The sequence below is a fragment of the Dendrobates tinctorius genome, unplaced genomic scaffold (genome assembly GCF_039654945.1).
Source record: "Dendrobates tinctorius isolate UK_male_01 unplaced genomic scaffold, ASM3965494v1 ptg000079l, whole genome shotgun sequence".
Lineage (NCBI taxonomy): Eukaryota > Metazoa > Chordata > Amphibia > Anura > Dendrobatidae > Dendrobates > Dendrobates tinctorius.
Window position 1 is genome coordinate 29353495 of NW_027361747.1, and position 13366 is coordinate 29366860.

Here is a 13366-nt window from a genome sequence, read left to right on the forward strand (position 1 = left end):
TTAGAAATTGATGCATTGAGGAGGTTATTTCTAATTCTTAAAGAAACCGAAAATGACCTAATGTTTTAAATCTGGCTTTTGTGCCACCCGAAACTCCCGTTTCATTGCTCTGACTTGTGACACCTGCAGCCAATCAGACGGCCCTTATTGGTGCTGTGCTGTCACTCCCTTGGAACCTCAGGCATATGAAGGAAGCGACAGCACTGCAGCAAGTTAGCAGTCGCTTATTGGCTGCAGCGCTTATGTGACATAATGTCACGGGAGCCTTGGAAGACACTAACACCGACCTTGTTGTAATGGCTCTGGTACAGGAGTGGAGTATAGTGTGCTTTTATTTTTCATATGTGTATCTAGTATTTAAGAAGGGGCTGTCCAAGTAGTGAAGAAACCCTTCAAAGCAGAGTGTGCTTAGCATTTCTCATGTTAGATGTTTGTCATATCTGCTGGGTGTCAGATGGAAAATAATGGAAGTGACCGTGCAAGTTTCTGAGATAAAGACTCCTGTATGTACATTATGGTGCACAAAGGAGTCATTGAGATTTACTGTATTTCAAGCCGTACAAAACGATGATTAATTGGTTGCAATAGTGCATAGGCTTTAACCCTTTATCTGGCAGGATAATTTTCACATTTTACACACAGGCTGTTCACTACTTGGACAAACCATGCTTAATAAATGTGTAGCCCCCGGTGTAAAAAAAAAAAAAAATTCCTTCCAGCGATATCAGGCCAGGATCTACCTGCGCTTGCATGACATGGGGTGCAGCGGTCATGCTTCCATCAGAATTCTGAAGGAATTATGAGCAAAGTAGCTTGTCGATGGCCGCTGGTAGTTATGACACACGAGTGCTAGTAGATCCAGCACTAAAATTGCGAGAATGAAGCTGATTCAAAGTTCTCACCACATATCTAGATAAGTTCCTTGGGGGGGTCTAGTTTCCAAAATGGGGTCACTTGTGGGAGGTTTCCACTGTTTAGGTACATCAGGGGCTCTCCAAACGTGACATGGCATCCGATCTGAATTCCAGCCAATTTTGCATTGAAAAAGTCAAACGGCGCTCCTTCCCTTCTGAGCTCTGCCATGCACCGAAACAGTAGTTCCCTCCCACATATCAGGTATCAGCGTACTCAGGACAAACTGCACAATAACTTTTGCAGTCCAATTTCTCCTGTTACCCTTGGTAAAATAAAAAAAATTGAACCTGAAGTATTTTTTTTGTGAAAAAAAAGTTAATATTCATATATTTTTTTTTTTTTTTAAATATTCAAAAAATTCCTGTGAAGCACCTTAAGGGTTAATAAACTTCTTGAATGTGGTTTTGAGCACCTTAAGGGGTGCAGTTTTTAGAATGGTGTCACTTTTGGGTATTTTCTATCATATAGACCCCTCAAAGTGGCTTCAAATGTGATGTAGTCCGTAAAAATAAAATGGTGTTGCAAAAATGAGAAATCGCTGGTCAACTTTTAACCCTTATAACTTCCTAACAAAAAAAAAAAAATTTGGTTCCAAAATTGTGCTGATGTAAAGTAAACATGTGGGAAATGTTACTTATTAAGTTTTTTGTGTGACATATCTCTGTGATTTAAGGGCATAAAAATTTAAAGTTGGAAAATTGCGAAATTTTCGCCAAATTTCTGGGTTTTTTTTCCCCACAAATAAACGCAAGTTATATGAATGAAATTTTACCACTAACATGTAGTACAATGTGTCACGAGAAAACAATGTCAGAATCACCGGGATCCATGGAAGCATTTCACAGTTATTACCTCATAAAGGGACATTGGTCAGAATTGTAAAAATTGGCCTGGTCATGAACATGCAAACCACCCTTGGGGGGTTAAGGGGTTAAGCTTGAATTAGAAAATATAACAAAAATATTTTCCTGTATTTTTCCTTTTAGCATTTTATTAAAATTCCCACTTGAATGAATGTATGATGAAAAGTTGTAGAGCTGTCCAGCATTGCTTGTGTTTCACTTCTTCCCCATATTTAATGTCTGTTTGTAGTAATTGAATGGATGTACTCATTACATCAAGAGGCTGAATAATTTTACATGTATACCTTTTCACTCAACAGTTTAGAAGCTTTTATAAAACCACAAACCGCTGTAACCTTAGGTTCGCACTTCACATAAGTACCATGCTGTGACACCGATCCAGTACTCTGCATGTGTCCCATGTATTCACCAACAGGTTGGAGATGCCATGGATTTGAAACGTGTCTGAATTCCTATTTGGTATGCAGTGTCTGCTCTGTAGCTCACAGAACATTGTCTAGCGTGAATCTAATGGTGTCTTCTGGTGGTCAGCTGAGAGCAGATGTATAGTGATTTGCAGCCTCTGATATTTAGAGAAGAATGTTCTCATTCATTGACTGCAATAAAGTATTTTAAAAATAGTAAAAAACTGAGTTTAGGCAACAATTGCAAGTACTGATTTTTGTGGATTCATCTGTGGCAACAAATATCCTTTTTTGTACTTTTTTTTTTTTCTTTTTAGGATTCATTGGCAAAGTTTAGTAATAAAAAGTTGAAGGACTGTGGGGAAGATCTTCTTGTAGAGATTTCAGAAGTGTTGTTCAATGAGCTGGCCTTCTTCAGGCTGATGCAAGACCTGGACAATAGCAGCAGCTCAGTGCAGAGCCGAAGCCAACACAAGTCCGACGCTGATGTTCTGCAATCGTTCTCCAAAGAGGTCGATGGTTTTACCATACTGTCATAGCATATAATGTGTCATATTAGTTGATTTTATAATTTGCTAGCCTAATACGGTATATGTTGTTGCTATTTTGTTTTTGTTTTTTGTGTGCAATTTATTGCTTTGATGGGAGGCACATTATATGCAGTACGATTTCCTTTGGGCAAATCTTCAATAGCAATTCAAGATAAATTTCAAACAGTTTAGAAATCCGATTTAAAAAAAAACATTTATCAGAAATTTTAAGCTGAGTCATTGATTTGTCAAGATTCAGGGGCCTGATGGTAGAGTAGTTGTATATCCTTTCTGATATTGGGGGAGAAATGGAATTCACATTTTGAAAAGTAATTGAAAATTATAACAATATAAGAATAAAAGCAGTTTCCAACCAACAACATCCTTATTAAACTATGGACCTGTCCACATGGACTGTGTGGGATGTTAAAACCTGTGAGTATTTAGATTAAGCCAGTTTCTGTGCCATTGAAAACAATTTGCTGCATGGATTCTACTTAGCTCATGATGAGGACTTGAAAGTTGTGACACAGAACATTTTTTGGAGAGTGAAGACAGAAGATGTTCTGTACACTGACCTCCCGCTGTTTCATCTAGCCACTAAATTATTTTTGTCTCTCATTTTCGAAAAATTTTGCATGACGCATATTCCAATAAAATTAACATGGAGAAAATCAAGGCTCGCTGAGACCAATACTGGGGATCCTACATAGGCATAGGATGAGTTGGATCTCTAATGAATGCTTCTTCATTAGTTTCCCTACAGCCACAAGATGTTACTGGCTGATCTTATTTTGACAATGACCGACATGATATCACTTAAAGCGTTGTTTAAGTTGGAGTTGGATCATCAAGCTGAGAAGCATCTTTGAGGATGTTATTTTCAACAATGGCATATTTAGAGTACGGTATATACAGTGTTCATTGAGCCTTTTTGATGTCAAAGGGCTTGTCCACTACTACTTAATAAAGGGGTCCTGGCATCTGATACATGCCCTGAACAAGGGCAGCATGAAACGCAGTCTAGCTGCGCAATTACAGGCGGATATATTTTTTTTCTTTGAAACATTCTGTCATTTCAGAGAAAATGTGCTATAAAGATCTGGCTAGGGACAAGTCCGGCTCCGCTCCAGGCCAGCTTTTCTCAGCATATAGGTGATGGGCAAGTCTCTTGCCTTGAAAAAAGATGTGGCATTCAACTGGAGCAGTGCTTGGAGAAGCCCACTGGGGCCAGCTGTATAGAGTATTTTCCTTGAAATGCTGGTTACATGAATAAGATGACAGGTTCCCTTTCATCATTTTGGGGTCCCATTTAACATAACAATGGGACCCACAGCAGTACCATTTTTGCGATATTAGTACTGCTATTCTGGTGGGTTATGTGGCATTGTTTGATCTGAACCGCTGCAGAGTTGATTGGCTGGAGCTCATCAATACTCCGTCAGAGCAGACGTCCGCTCTGAAGACTGCTACTGGTCAGTTGAGGCTTACTGGCTGCAGTGGTCACTTAACACACAATGTCTTGTGTACCGCCAGAAATTGCAGCACTGGCAATGCAAAAGCACCACTATAGAAAGTGAGTGTCCTTTGGTACTTTAAATGGACCTTGACATGATTAAGCAGTGGTGAACAACCTGTTTAATGGCAATCTGTCTGATCTGCAGGCAGAATGGTATAGAGTAGTAGGAGCGGATCAGAAATTGATGCACATATTTCTGGGAATGCATATCAATGCATGTTATTAATTAATATCCCTGTTTCTTGTATTTGTGTCCAGTTTGCAGTTTTACGCAGTGATTGACACTTCCCTGTCTAACTTCATGCAGAGAGATCACTGTCAATCACTAGTAGGATGGCCCACTGGTCTCCTTTGCATACAAACCCCAGGGATTGTAATGACTACAATCCAATTTATATTTATTCTTTTTTTACAAGCCTATATATCATTCTGTTCCGCTTCTTCTGGTCTATAGCATGCTGTCCACAGATCGAACTGCATGGTATAATGTGACATGTTTTCTTTAATGCTGATCCTAATTTAGCAATCGAGATAGTGGATATCCTCAAGAAGTGCCAGAAAGACCTTTATATAGGGCTGTTACATGTGACTGCAGCTCTGCAGCACACTGTAATTGTTTTTGTTGATCATTTGGCTAATGCTAAACACAAGATACTCCTGTACAATCTAGAGGTGAGAGGTCCACCCCGACCAGTGCCCAGGATTTTTTTTAAACTGATGCGCAATTGTAAATGTCTTTCCACTTTTGTTTAGGATAGGTTGATGCGACATGTTTTATAGTTCCAGTTTTCTCTTCACTCATAGTAACACAACTTTAAAAGTAACTAAATTCTCGGCTAAATTGTATGATAGTCACCAGCCGCACACAACAGACATCACTAGATTAGGCCAGATTCACACTGGCATACGCAAAATCGTCCAGTCTATGTCCAGGAAAAGCTGGTGATATTTAATCTGCATTGTCATGTATGCCCTCCATGTGTCTTACTTTTACATCCCTGTGTCCATTTTGTCCACGCCTATGTCATCTGTTTTTCATAGACAATTTGTAATAAGCGATAAAGGACAAATTGTCTCCTATCTTGAGTGATGAGCGAATGTGCTTGAATAACGTGTTATCTGAACACGCTGGGGTTTTACCCAAGTTTCTTGGGTGTGCTTAGGTAATATATTAGATTCTCTGTGGCTGCATGTTTTGCGGCACTAGACAGCCGCAACACATGCGGGGATTGCCTGTTTCTTTGGCAATCCCTGCATGTGTTGCAACCGTCTACCGCCGCAAAACATGCAGCCGCAGGGAATCTAATATATTATCTAAGCATGCCCAAGGACATTCGCTCATCACTAATGGTAATTAGTAATAATTTACCCTCTTAACCACGTATTGCACATGAGATCCCAGTGCACAGTTTCATCTGGATATTCTCTCCTAGGCTAAGAAAATGTTTGTGGGTGAAGAAAGTCCAGAAACTGGAGAGGTTGATGATGAAGATAAGGTATGTGTAGGAGTTATTAACATCCAGCTTTGTCTGACTGTATGCTGATCATTCCATGCTCCCCGTTCAGAGTGAAGTCTGTCCATGGCCAGTACTTATGGGATGCTATCCTCAATGCTTGCTAGTCTTAATGCTCTCAACACCTATTTTCATGCTCTGATTTTTAGGCTTTTGGGAAATTGTCATTTTTTTTTTTTATAAAGTGTTAATTTATGAAATATATGGATATAGAAGCGTGCTAGAAATAAGAAGCATTGTAAAGTACCAGCAAGCATTTAGAGGATGCCTGATGTCAGCCCGTGTAAATAGGGATTATATATGTATCAGGGAAGTGATCCCTGCTCGGGCTATTACAGCGGATCTCCAGCTCAAACATTTATTACATGGATGGGCCTTCATTATAGTAATCTCTCTGCAGTGCTTAAAGTGGTTTTCCGGTTTTGGAAAACACATATTTCCTGACTGCAGTTTGCATAGAACAAAAAAACACAAGATTTTCTTTTCCCTCTCCTTGGGTCCAACGATTAATCTACGCTGCTGCTCCTGGTGTCATTTATTGGCTGCAGTGCTGATATCACAATGATAGTGATGCGGCCAATCCCTAGCTCTGCCGGTGTTGGCGTACGAGCCACTAAAAGCCGCTTGGCTCAGTTATTGGCTGCATGTGAAATCAGCACTGTAAACAATGCAACATGAGAGCAGGAAGAGACTCAGCGCAGGACCCCAGGACGGAGAATAAAGCACAATCTTCAGCTGCGGAACAGGGGTTTTCTGGAACTGGAAAGCACATTTAACTTATGTTATCAAAGTGGAGACTGCTCCCGCTAGTGACATCCGCTCACCATCAGGGTACGTGTCACACCACGTAGCGTCGTCCTGTACTAACTGGCACAGAAGTTGTGGCTCTATTTAAATGTCTTTTCTTATTAGGACAAAGATGAAACCGAAACTTTGGCAAAAACACAAACCAAAAATATTGATGTATCGGAAGCTCTCAGTGGAAGATCTGACATTTCAGACGATGAAGATGGAAATGAAAACTTACCCGTATCCATCAGTATGTATTTGATTTTTTTTTCTTTATTCACTTAATGATCATTAACGTTTCGTATTCACAAATGTTTTAATTAATTGGGGAATTTTGCCCCAAAACAAGGATATATTACGTGAAGCTTACATATACATTGGATGTGCTAGAACAAGACAAACCTCTTTAATTGGTTTTATGGGGTCTTCACCCCTTCCTGACACTTACCTTTGTGACACATCATACTTTATGATAATGCTAAATTTAGTTTTATTTGTTTTGTGTTTATTTATAAAAATATCAGAAATTTGACAAATTTAAAAAATTGAAATTTTCAAATTTTGAATGATTATACCTTTAATCCAGATTGTCATATCACACACAAACATTAATAAATAACATTTCCCTCATGTCTACTTTACATCAGCACCATTTCTAAAATTATTTTATTTTGTTAGCATTTTAGAAGGTTTAAAAATGTAGCAGTAGTTTTTAATTTTTTCAAGGAAATTTACAAAACTTGTTTTTTTGGGACCTATTCAGTTTGAAAGTGACTTTGGGGGTCCTATATATTGAAATCCCCCAAAAGTTATACCATTTTAAAAACCTCACCCCTTCACCCATTCAAAATTGCTTTCAGATAGTTTGTTAACCCTTTAGACACTTTTCAGGAATTAATGCAAAGTGGCATAACAGGAATGAAAACGTTTATTTTTACCACCTAAATTTTGGTAACTTTTGAACAGGCCGCAGTACCTAGCAGACTTCAAGGCCACTATTTGGCAGTGAACTGCCATGGCAAAGATCATGAGCACAAGATCAAGATCTCAGGTTGTCAGTGGGTTTAAAGAGGAAGCCCCCACACTCTGTTAACGATCTAGATGCAGTAGTAACTATTGATACCGGCATTTAAAGGGTTAAACGACCATAGTCTGTGCCAACACTGATCGTGGCTGATGCAGCAAGTTGTTCAGCTATAGAGTCCAGCTGACAGGACAGATACAGGATTGTTACCCGTCGAAGGATGCTAGTCATTTACATCTTAGGTCAGTAAAAATACATATTGGTGGCCACTAAGGGGTTAATATAATCCCGTGCCAGGAATCCTACTCTTGTGCTTGCTATTATCTGTGGTTGTGGTGCAGTACTATTCGAGTGTGTAGGTGGCATCTTTTAGGGACATAAACTGTTGGGTATCTAAAACAATCCAAATAAAAAAAAAAAAAATCTGCAGACACGGGTCACTTTTTGCTAAGTGGAACCCGTTGACTTATGATTAATTTTTCTGGTTTCTGTTTAATATTTATTTGGCATAATTGTGCTGGGGGCAATATAAACCTGATTGATCATGCCACTAGTGTGAACAGGTCTCAGACCAATGGAAAAGATGCTGATTTACTATGTATGTAGTGTTTTTGTTAGTTGTAAACGTTGGCTTTGGAATGTAAAATAAATTGTGTTCCAGTGAATATGCAGTACGGAATACAGTTGTGCTCAAACGTTTACGTACCCCGGCAGGATTTTTGCTTTCTTGGCCTTTTTTTCGGAGAATATGAATGATAACACCAACGTTTTTTTCTCCACTCATGGTTAGTGTTTGGGTGAGGCCTATTATTATAAATGGGGTATGTGAACTTTTCATCATGGACATTTGGATGTTTTGGGTTGTCATTATGATTTAAAAAGAGAAAACACAGTAGTTTGACAATAAATGGCTTCACCCAACCACTAACTATGAGTGGAGAAAAGGTTTTAGTGTTACCATTCATATTCTCTGAAAAAAGGCCAAGAAAGAAAAAATACTGCCGGGGTATGTAAACTTTTGAGCACAACTGTAGCTGGAAAATTTGCGTCACTAAGCACTGTTCAACTAGGGGATGAATGAGGGTGATGGGTAAGCCAGCTGTAAATGTGTATTATGAGTCCACTGGATAAGTAATGTTTCACGGGTGAGGGTCCAATCATTGGAAACTATACAGATCAGTAAGACAGGGGTCTGCTGTGCCCCTATACTGCATGAGCAAGGAGGCGTTTATTCGGCCGCCCAGCAAGCACTGTTCTCCTCCATAGAAGCTCATTGAAATCTAGCTTGGTAATTGGCTTTTTATGCATTGGCTTCTTTTGGGCTAGAGGAAAATTATATTACAAATATTAATATCTTAAAACTGAAAGTATGTCAACTTTATTGTTAAAATAAAGAAGCTCTTCCACCAAATTTAATATTTTGATACATATGTGATAAACAGTACTAGGTGCACAATCTGTTTGCAAAACTTGAAGGTTTATTATTTTTTCATTTTTTTTTATTAACTGCATATAATTAGAGCCAAAAATCATGTTTGCAGTTCGGTTTCATCAAAAATGTTACAATTTGCCTTCTATAGCCTTTGTGTTGCTGGCTGCATAAAGAATTAGCAGTGGTGTCTTTGTGACCGTCTGATGGGGGGAGTTGTAACTTTGCTCTTTTTCATAGCTTCTCGCCACGGATTTATGACCCCAGACATAGTGAAAGCTGCATGTGTAGGGAAACAATTTTTAATGAGCACAAATTCATAAAAATAGTTTTAATCCCAAATACATGCATCAATAAGGGAAAAAAAGTAACAGCCCCTTTAAATCATTGTATGTATTGTCTTTATATGCATTAGGCTTATCCAAAGCAGAAACACAGGCTTTAACAAATTATGGCAGCGGTGAAGATGAAAATGAAGAGGAGGAGGAGAATTATGATTTTGATGCAGGACCTGTAGATGTACAGACCTCACTGGAAGCCAGCACTGAAAAGGCAGAGGAACATGAAGCCGAGCCAGTGAGTTTTCTGTAAATGTTGGTCATAGTTTTCTGATGATTGCAGAACTATGTTCAATGACTTGTTCTATTTAATTACAGGTTTTAAACAACAGTCCAAAGGAAATGGCAAAAAGTGAAAATCCTGAGTTGCCGAGGCAGGAAACAGGTAACTTCAAGTTCTAAGCAGCTTGTTTTTATGATATCCTTTGTGCTAATGAACCGTTGTGTACAGAGGAGTTTGGATATTTGCAATTAAGAAAATGTGTAACTTCAGAAAGTTTAAATTCTGCGCGGTGCATTAACATAGCATGTTTCTTCACAAACTGCACAAATGCCAAACATATCCATAGGCATTATTTGAGTGCTGGAGGCCAAAAAATCACACTGACAGCTTTTGAGCCGGTCTACTTTGGTCCGCTGTACTTCATTCAAAAGATCCAGCACGAAAATACATTTTGTGATGAATACCGCTGGTTATGGATGTGCACATCTTTCTCAGGCGTATTCTGCTTGTAACGCAACTGGAAAAAGCTCTGAGAAAACAGTCAAAACAAGGAATATGTGCATTTTTATGTAAAAATCACTTGCTGTGCATATGTTCAGTTTTTTGAGCATCCTTTAATTGCTTCAGGTTTCTGAAGACTCTAAGGAATCCACAGAAGCAAGTTGACTGTTCTTTAGGCATCTCACTCCCTGAAGACATTTTATTATAAAAGTCTGGGGACGACCGGGCATCCTTTTGACCATTTTGACAGTATTTCTCCTATGTTTTATTAATTGTTGAATGGAATAATAACAAAAAAAAGTCAGGAAAACGCCAATGAAAAAGATTTCCCAAAAATTGCTGACAAAAGGCTTTTAAAAACAAAACATTGGTGGTCAAAATTGTCAAAAAAAGACACTTGGGAAATGACCTCCCACCTCACCCCCTTCACCCTCTTAAAAAAAAAAAAAAAAAAAAACCGGCTAAAAGTTTCACTTGAGCTGTTGAAGTACTCTTGTTCTGTGGATTCGCCTTCCTGAAAAGAATTAATCTTCCCATATACTTATAATGTGCTATACATTAGAGTATACTTCTAAAAGACGCTGCCAGCACAGTGTGAAAGCCCCTTATATTGTGAGCGGCCACTTTTTCTGTTGATATGATGGTGTTTTAGCTTTATGCTTTCCTAGATGTGACGTCTCCAGCATTATCCCGTTACCTGGGAGGAAAAGAAGCCGTTCTTTTTTGTTTCATTCTTACATCACTAAATGCATGGTTTAAGTAGTGTTCATTGTATGGGTTGTCATGAATATGGCAATGTTTGGTGGTTGTTTTTTTTTTTTTAATCTAAATGCCACACATGTTCATGAATTTGTCAGGTGCTTATGTCAGAAGATACAGAAAATTGTATTTGAAGCAGAGCCACTTGTGGAATCATTCACTATGAGGCAGATGGGGTCACCTTGTGCCCCATCTGGCCTCTGGTTTGGGAGTATCTGTTTTTTAGACAAGAGTGGCAGACCATGCTTTTGTGTCTGCCCTAAAATACCTAACACTGTCTGAACAGACGCCATGTAAAGCACAAATTGACTGTGTCATTATAGGGGATGATTCTTTGAGGGTTCTGTCCAGATCCCATTTTTTGGGGCTTCAGATAGAAGCCCCTGATAGAATCTCAAACTTGGGTCAAGAGTGATGTGAGCTGTCTAAAATGTGAATAAGCATGTATCCGCTTATGTCCTGTGATCTTGACATAGGAGAAGACCAGATATCGGAGGAAGACCAGAAGGGTTCACCAGCAAACGCCACAGACAATGTGACCCCACTTCTGCTGAGTAAAGAGGGCGATATATTTTCATCTGTAAATGTTGACACCAAGTCATCACTGGCATCTGCAGAAAGCTCAGGACCTGGCAGCCCAGCAACAGATTCTCCCGTGATAGTTAATGAATATGTAAGTCATGTGTTTGTGGATTTTATATAAATGAATATAGAAACTCTTGCAAGGTGTCTCCGAACTTCAGACCTGCCTTCTGCTGGTAACTGTCTGTGGGGCAAATACTTCTGCACTGAACCCCCAAATTTATTTAATACTTTTTGTAACTGTCCACATGGCTACCTGCATAGATTGAGAGATCTGTTTTGGTCTGGACTGGTAACTTTGTGACAAATGCAGACTGTGGAGGTGGAATGTCAGTGATGAATAATACTACACATAATAATTCAGCAAGAGGCAGAGATTCGCTATTTTTTTTTTTATTGAGAAGGTTTTTTTTTGTCCATAGCAGGAAACTGGTTCTGGCAATCTGAGTCAGAAATCTGATGAAGAGGACTTTGTGAAAGTTGAGGATTTGCCTCTTAAACTAACCTTACCCAAGGTACTTATGTGTTTAAGTTTCAAAATTAATAAAATGTAATGACTTTACTGTTCCAATTATGATTTTGATTTCTTGTTTCCAGAGTGAGGTAATGGCGGAGATGGAGAAAGATGAACTGAAAAACAATTTATGTGATGAGATACTGAGTTTGAATGGACAAGGAAATGGTGCAGTGGAGTTAGCAGGAGACGCATTGTCACTGAAAGAGCCGGGTGAGTTCCCTGCCATCTCCTGTGCACCTAGCACTACATCTTCTGCAAGTTTTCCAGATTTTTGTACTATCTGCAGTTTGCCTGAAAACCTTAATGGGGTACACTAGCCCCAATAGCCAGAAGAGAACCACTCTTTAGCAGGACTGCATCAGGGTAGTGCATTGCTGGCCCCGTGACAGGTTTACATTTTATATTCTTTGGTTTATTGTTCTTGCAGAAAGTATTGGATCCCATCCTGCCTGAAATACGCTGATCATCAAGCAATCGAGACCTGAAGCAACTGAAAAATCTGCACTATACCTTCCAAGTTTGAAAGTTTAAATAAAAAATAGGTGATGTCTTAGGACACAGCCATTTGGGATCAGTTGAGTTAAGGATAAACCTGTCTTTTCTAGTTATGTAAGGAATCCTTCGTGGATTTAAAAGTCTGAACACTGTTCATTTTCCATGTCCTAATCTATTTCTTTGTATGGTTTTCGTTTTGTAAATTCAGAAATTGTTACAATTAAGGTCTAAATAAAGTTTTGGTTTATCTGTACTTGTGTTTTACCCCTTGTAAAATTGTTGTCTCTAAAGCCTTGGTGGCTGAAAATGATAGGAGATACCCATTGGTCATGCACTAACAGTTGAACAGTTCCTGCTTATCCTTTATAAACTTTGCTTGATCATATAATTTTGGAAATATAATCAGATTAATTTAGCTTATGAAGTGATCTGCTCCCCCAATCTACTTCAGTTTGTAGGAGGGAACAAATTTCTTTAAGGTGGAGTTAGGGCTTGGAGTGTCAGTGGTGCTAAAATAACCAGCAGAAATTCTGCAACTAGGTATATTATAAAGGAGAGCAGTCATGTGAAATAAACTCTGTTGACCTGCAGATATGGTGTTAATCTGCAGACTTAGTGTTCTGAGGCCATTACTTCCAGCAGCCACAGGCATTCAGTCATAGAGAAGCGGCCAGCTTGTCTTCACTCACTGCAGGGTACCTATTGAGCAGCATCTATAACTAGGCCCTGACTGACAACCGTTTCTGTACTAATGCACTGCTGAGCTGGCTATCAGTCCATGCCTGGGCGTGGTTACAGCCGCCACTCCCTAAACACTGACTGATGCTGCACGGCTGCTCCCATATGACTGAAAGCCTGAAGCTGACAGGAGGCATAAAGTTAATTTCCTCCTGGCATCCGGACCTTCAGTGTGGCAGTTGCATATCTTCAGGATGCTATTAACCTTCAGATTAACATCATATCT

At 39.1% G+C, this 13366-nt stretch overlaps 1 protein-coding gene across 7 annotated transcripts in view; it reads left to right on the forward strand.

The window, feature by feature from the left end:
* The window catches only part of PCM1 (pericentriolar material 1), a 224952-nt gene extending 212297 nt beyond the window's left edge, over positions 1–12655 (forward strand). For 5 of the 7 annotated variants that reach the window (XM_073583641.1, XM_073583635.1, XM_073583636.1 and 2 more), the window contains 9 exons: positions 2500–2694; positions 5665–5727; positions 6658–6784; positions 9403–9563; positions 9644–9710; positions 11285–11481; positions 11813–11905; positions 11988–12117; positions 12335–12655. In XM_073583641.1, coding sequence (XP_073439742.1) covers positions 2500–2694; positions 5665–5727; positions 6658–6784; positions 9403–9563; positions 9644–9710; positions 11285–11481; positions 11813–11905; positions 11988–12117; positions 12335–12360 — 1059 coding nt within the window. In that variant the 3' untranslated portion in view covers positions 12361–12655. The remainder of the gene's footprint in view (positions 1–2499; positions 2695–5664; positions 5728–6657; positions 6785–9402; positions 9564–9643; positions 9711–11284; positions 11482–11812; positions 11906–11987; positions 12118–12334) is intronic. The other 2 variants (XM_073583639.1, XM_073583642.1) reach the window with 1 other exon arrangement.
* The last annotated feature ends 711 nt before the right edge of the window (positions 12656–13366 follow it).